This window comes from Pecten maximus, chromosome 4 (assembly GCF_902652985.1).
Source record: "Pecten maximus chromosome 4, xPecMax1.1, whole genome shotgun sequence".
Taxonomy (NCBI): Eukaryota; Metazoa; Mollusca; class Bivalvia; order Pectinida; family Pectinidae; genus Pecten; species Pecten maximus.
The window spans coordinates 26,620,784-26,626,783 of record NC_047018.1 but is presented as its reverse complement, the minus strand read 5'-3'; the positions used below and the strand labels follow the sequence as shown (position 1 = coordinate 26,626,783).

At 36.8% G+C, this 6,000-nt stretch overlaps 1 protein-coding gene across 6 annotated transcripts in view; it reads right to left on the bottom strand.

Moving 5' to 3' along the window:
• Nucleotides 1–2,823: 2,823 nt before the first annotated feature.
• Nucleotides 2,824–6,000, bottom strand: part of LOC117325651 (transient receptor potential cation channel subfamily V member 6-like) — a 34,067-nt gene continuing 30,890 nt past the window's right edge. For all 6 annotated transcript variants that reach the window (XM_033882040.1, XM_033882044.1, XM_033882042.1 and 3 more), the window contains 4 exons: nt 5,203–5,274; nt 4,061–4,257; nt 3,196–3,256; nt 2,824–2,856 (listed from right to left, as the gene is read on the bottom strand). In XM_033882040.1, the coding sequence (XP_033737931.1) occupies nt 4,240–4,257; nt 5,203–5,274 (90 nt within the window). In that variant the 3' untranslated portion in view covers nt 2,824–2,856; nt 3,196–3,256; nt 4,061–4,239. The remainder of the gene's footprint in view (nt 2,857–3,195; nt 3,257–4,060; nt 4,258–5,202; nt 5,275–6,000) is intronic.

Here is a 6,000-nt window from a genome sequence, read left to right as displayed (position 1 = left end):
AACGTTTCTAATATATACAATCATAATTTAATTAACAATTTCAACAAATAAGTTAATATCAATGGCTGCATGTACAGAGCATCTTCTCCAGTCCATTATGTGAGCTGCGGCCGATTCCATTTCCCTGATGTTTCATGGCCTGTCCATGTGTCTAGCATCACATTAGTTTGTATAACACACACCAGACTCCAATGGTGCCTCGTGATCAGTATACTTCTGTAGAGTAGGACCTCGTCATCATCCAGGGTCTGATTAATGTCAACAGGTCTAACCCAACTGATCAATCACCATTAACAAGTGTTTGTCTGGTCAACAATCTGTAGCTGGATCCTACAAATTAAAAAGAAATTTCTATTGTAGTGAATATAACGTGACAATTACCATTGTTTCTTGGTTCTCTATTCCAGAATACATTGTATTTACATCTATAACATAAAACAGATATTAATTATCAATTTGATATGCAAATACCATCAGTCACATTTGTGATTACAACCTTACTAATTTGTAAATTCTATCATTGATACTTTAATTTGTGAATACAATTGAGAAAGAATAGTATAACTATAACCTTCAAAAAGCTCTGTGACTCTTTTATGATAAAGTCACCCTAGTCTTTGCGGAGATCTATATACTAACTATATACTTTAGTGTATAGAAGTCTCTGGTCTTTGTAAAAGAATAATCATTATGTGACACTAATCAAAGTTTTGAAATTAATCAATAATAACCTGTGAAGAAATTCTGCTAGTGGTTGTTACCTGTGGAACAATGCCTGCTGAGAAATCAGGATAGGAAACATCTACATGGCGCTCGTCTGACACTGGGGGAACTATTGGAAATACAAACATACATTACATAGCGTCACTCACCAAAGTACAAACAAGAGGCCCAACGGGCCTTAACGGTCACCTGAGATTTGAAATATTTCAGTTAATTTAATTGACCCTTTTTGGCCCCACCCATCAGTCCTTGGGGTCAGTCAGGGCCAACATGTGCATATTAAGCTGTCATCCCTTGCTGATAATTTTAAGAAAGTTAAAAAGAATTCCAATAGACATAAAACAAATGATTGTCAAAGATATGAATTCCCTATATAAACTATCGCAAAGTTTACCCTCTCCCAAGGGGCAAATGTGAAACCCCAGGGTCATGAAATTCACAATTCAAGTAAAACACCATAAAACCATTCCTTCTATGAAAAGTTTTTGATTCTATCTTATATAGGTATTGAGAATAAGATTTTGAAATTTCAGTCAATTTGACACTTTTTAGCCCCACCCGTCAGCCCCTGGGGGTCAGTCAGGGCCAACATATGTGTACTAACAAACTGTTATCCAACGCTGATGATGTTAACCAGGTTTGAATAAATTCCAATACAAATCCAACAAATAATAGCCAAAAATGTGATTTCCCTATATAAACTATAGTAAAGTTTACCCCCTCCCCAGGGGCAAAACGCGAGACCCCTGTGTCATTAAATTCACAATTTTGGTAAAGCACCATAAGACCCTTCCATCTATGGAGAGTTTTTGATTCTACCAAATATGAGAGTAGAGAAGAAGATTTTTGAAATTTCAGTCGATTTGACCCTTTTTAGCCCCGCCCATCAGCCCCTGGGGGTCAGTCAGGGCCAACATTTCCATACCATCAAAATGTTATCCTATGGTGATAATGTTGACCAGGTTAGAATGAGTTCCAATACAAATCCAACAAATAATAGTCAAAAATGTGATTTCCCTATATAAACTATAGTAAAGTTAACCCCCTCCCCAGGGGGCAAACATGAAACCCCAGGGTAATAAAATTCACAATTTTGGATAAGCACCATAAGGACCGGACCTTCCATCTATGTAGAGTTTTTTGATTCTACCAAATAAGAGAGTAGAGAAGAAGATTTTTGAAATTTCAGTCAATTTGATACTTTTTAGCCCCGCCCATCAGCCCCTGGGGGTCAGTCAGGGCCAACATATGCATACTATCAAACAGTTATCCAACACTGATAATATTAACCAGATAAGAAAAATTTCCAATACAAATCCAATAAATAATAGTCAAAAATGTGATTTCTCTATATAAACTATAGTAAAGTTTACCCCCTCCCCAGGGGCAAACGTGAGACCCCAGGGTCATGCAATTCACAATTTTGGTAAAGCACCACAAGACCCTTTCATCTATAAAGAGTGTTTGACTCCACCATATCTGAGAGAAGAGAAAAAGATTTTTGAAGTTTTAGTCAATTTGACCCTTTTTGGCCCCACCCCTCAGGCCCCTGGGGGGTGGTGACCATATAATTCACAATTTTGGTTGACCTTCAGCCATAGAAACTTTTTGCCAAATTTCATTGAATTTTGTTCAGTGGTTTTGGAGAAGAAGTCGAAAATGTAAAAAGTTTACGGACGCACGACGCACGACGACAGACAAAAGGCGATTAGAATAGGTCACTTGAGACTTCGTCTCAGGTGACCTAAAAACAAAACAACATTGAATAGTTTTTGTAGAAATGTAGTATCAAGCATATTCCAATGTCAAATTCTTAATATTAATTAAATGGGTCAGGTTTGTCGACTCTCTGAATTCAAAATACAAACTCAATTTAATTTTAAATTAACTACAGGTATGTACATGTACATTGATACGGAAGAAACGGCACAAAATTGTTCAACGTTTGTCAGTTTTGAAACATTCTTGCTGAAATATCAATTAAAGAGAGCTATTTAGCATGGCTAATTTTAGGATGACCATCCTGTCTGACCTTAGGTATTGTTATCTCTGACTGCCTTACTTGGTGCCTCAGTGTCTTTGTGGTGCCTTTTCTTTTTCTTCTTCTTGTCTGCTGACTTTTCTCTATGTCTCCTAGGCAACAGGATAAAACATAACTATGTTAATCGTTCAAATATAAGCATTATAGTAGGGGAAAGGCTTGAAGAGAATCTTTGACATTCCATTAATGACACTTGTGTTAATAAGTTTCTGAATGAAAGAGAAGGAATTTCTATATTTTAGAAATATTGTCTGTATCACACCAAACATTTGTGTCAAACTTGATTCGATTTTTGTTTAAACAGACAGTGCATGTTCTGACTGAATGTGGAAAGGACATGGTTAGAAATAATTTGAATTTAAAGTCTGTAGAAGTCTGTCTCTATTTCAGACCTGCCCTGTGTAATAATGCTTCACTGTAGGATTGTTTACCTGCCGTCTGTTAATGTTGAAGAAGGAGTGGCCATGTCTTCATCTCCCATCTCCAACAGTCCTGTAACGTACCCATATAGATTTATATGACAGTATAAATGACAATCTTTTTAAGAAACTCTTATTCCACATTTAAACCCAGAGAGCCTGTATAATCTACCTGGTATTTCAGTGATAATGAGAAAACACTCATTTAAGATACATTACAAATACTTTTCTATTTACCCATGGATTGGATGGTAAACACCAAATTTGGGACAGAATACTGGCATTTAAATAAAAGAAGGATTTTGAAAAATTTGCAATATTTCCCATCTCTCCAGCCCTTGGAAGGCCAGACCCAATGTTTAATTATATATAAGTATTCCACTTGTCCCAAATATGTTTCAGCTAATATGTGGATCAAATCCTGTCATTCCCCTGTAATAGAAAAAGAATTATAAAGAATCTGGTATATATTCCCCTACTGGCACATCCCTCAGGTTCCCCAGGAGGCCAGACCCTTTGTTTATACAAAATCCTTTCATTCCTACAGTAGAAGAAGTATTTCAAAGAATTTGATAACCGGATATATTCTTTGTCAATGTGTATCAACTTTTGATGTTTTCTTGGTTGCTTTGGAACCAGATGATCTCCCCCTAGACATCCTCACTAACTTAACCTTCCATCCCTACCAGATGACCTCCCCCTTAGACATCCTCACTAACTTAACCTTCCATCCCTACCAGATGATCTCCCCCCTAGACATCCTCACTAACTTAACCTTCCATCCCTACCAGATGATCTCCCCCTAGACATCCTCACTAACTTAACCTTCCATCCCTACCAGATGATCTCCCCCCCTAGACATCCTCACTAACTCTACCTTCTGTCTCAACGAAGTTCCCGCCTCCTCCGCCAGCCATCTGGAGGAGTAAGGTCTTGATGGTGTTCATATCCTGTGTCACCTTATGTTGCATTTTCTTCTGGGAGTCCTTCAGTTCTTGCAGACCAATCTGTAGATTCTCAACCTCACTCTGTAGAATTTTAGTGGTCACCAGACCCTCAGTTGTCATCTTTACCCTGTAAGTACCAGAAAAGCCATAAAAATTCCTTGAATCTGCCCTAATGGCTATATATGTATACCTGTGTATAAAGGCGGCCCTGATTTGCTCCCCAATTCATTATATAAAAGTCACATTCCTGTTGAGGCCACCACTTCCCTGAGCAACCTTTATTGTAAGACAGGTTTGAATGTGTTTAGGGATAACATCTACTCTACATTTATATCTCTAAAATGTATACAAATATTTGCCTGCATTTGTTGTCTCTCTGATAACATACTTGTCAAGAGGTCTTGGTGACCACAAGTATGGAAAGGCTTTCAAAGCTTTTTTATATGATTTTGTTTTTGTTTTTTCTAAACAACATTTTACAGTTTTATGAGCTTTGATCAACTTAACACAGTTAAAGACAAAAGCATAAATACTTAATTGAAAACAATATTTTCAAAACATCTCAATATTGAGACAAAAATTTTGCATGGGAGATTGCCAACATTAGTGAAGAAATCTGGAGACCCCTGTGAAAAAGTGGAGACTTTAGGGGTATCTGACAAGGAACATAAAATTTTAACCCTACGAGTCTAGGGGAGAAAAAGACTGATCACACAAAATTTTAGTCCCACATTTCCTAGGAAAAAGACCAATCACTCAAAATTTTAAACCTACAAATCCTAGGGGAAAAAAAGACTGATCACTTAAAATTTTAAACTTACAAGTCCTAGATAAAAAAAAGTACCTTTTTTTTTATAATATGTATGGTTTACCAGTAAATCTGAATCCTACTATGTTACAGGGCTGAGACATTCAATATCCTGGTCCCAATAATTTTGTAATAATATTATCAGAATAAAAGCATGGCCAAGTAGGATTCAAAATGGAGCAAATGTTATTACAAATGAATTAAACCAGACCTGTGTTTGTGTAAAGATATCATGAACATCCAACACAACAATGTACCACTTACCTCTAAGCTTTTATCTGAACTTCCGGAAAAGAATTTCAGAGCAAACATTTCTCTAAAGTCATCTAAGTCCTCCTGTGTAATAAAAAGAATTAAAGAAAATGATTAAGTATCTGATCAATAACTGAAACCATTCATCAACACAGTTTGTGGTTTGGTTTGTTTTTGTTTAACGTCCTATTAACAGCCAGGGTCATTTAAGGACGTGCCAGGTTTTGGAGGTGGAGGAAAGCCAGAGTACCCGGAGAAAAACCACCGGCCTACGGTCAGTACCTGGCAACTGCCCCACGTAGGTTTCGAACTCACAACCCAGAGGTGGAGGGCTAGTGGTAAAGTGTCGGGACACCTTAACCACTCGGCCACTGCTGCCCCACAGTTTGTGCAATTCCACATTGATCAGTACATTGATAGATTCGATCTACCTTGATTTGTATGGCGAAGTATCATATATAACGTTGTGTGGAATAATCATACCTTGATTTGTATGGTGAAGTATTATACCCTTATTTATATGGTGAATAATCATACTTTGATTTGTATGGTGAATGATCATACCCTTATTTGTATGATGAATAATCATACCTTAATTTGTGTGGTGAAGTATCATACCTTTGTATGTATGATGAATAATCATACCCTTATTTGTATGATGAATAATCATACCTTGATTTGTATGGTGAAGTATTATACCTTATTGTATGGTGAATAATCATACCCTTGATTTGTATGGTGAAGTATCATACCTTATTTGTATGGTGAAGTATCATACCTTAATTTGTAGTGGTGAAGTATCATACCTTG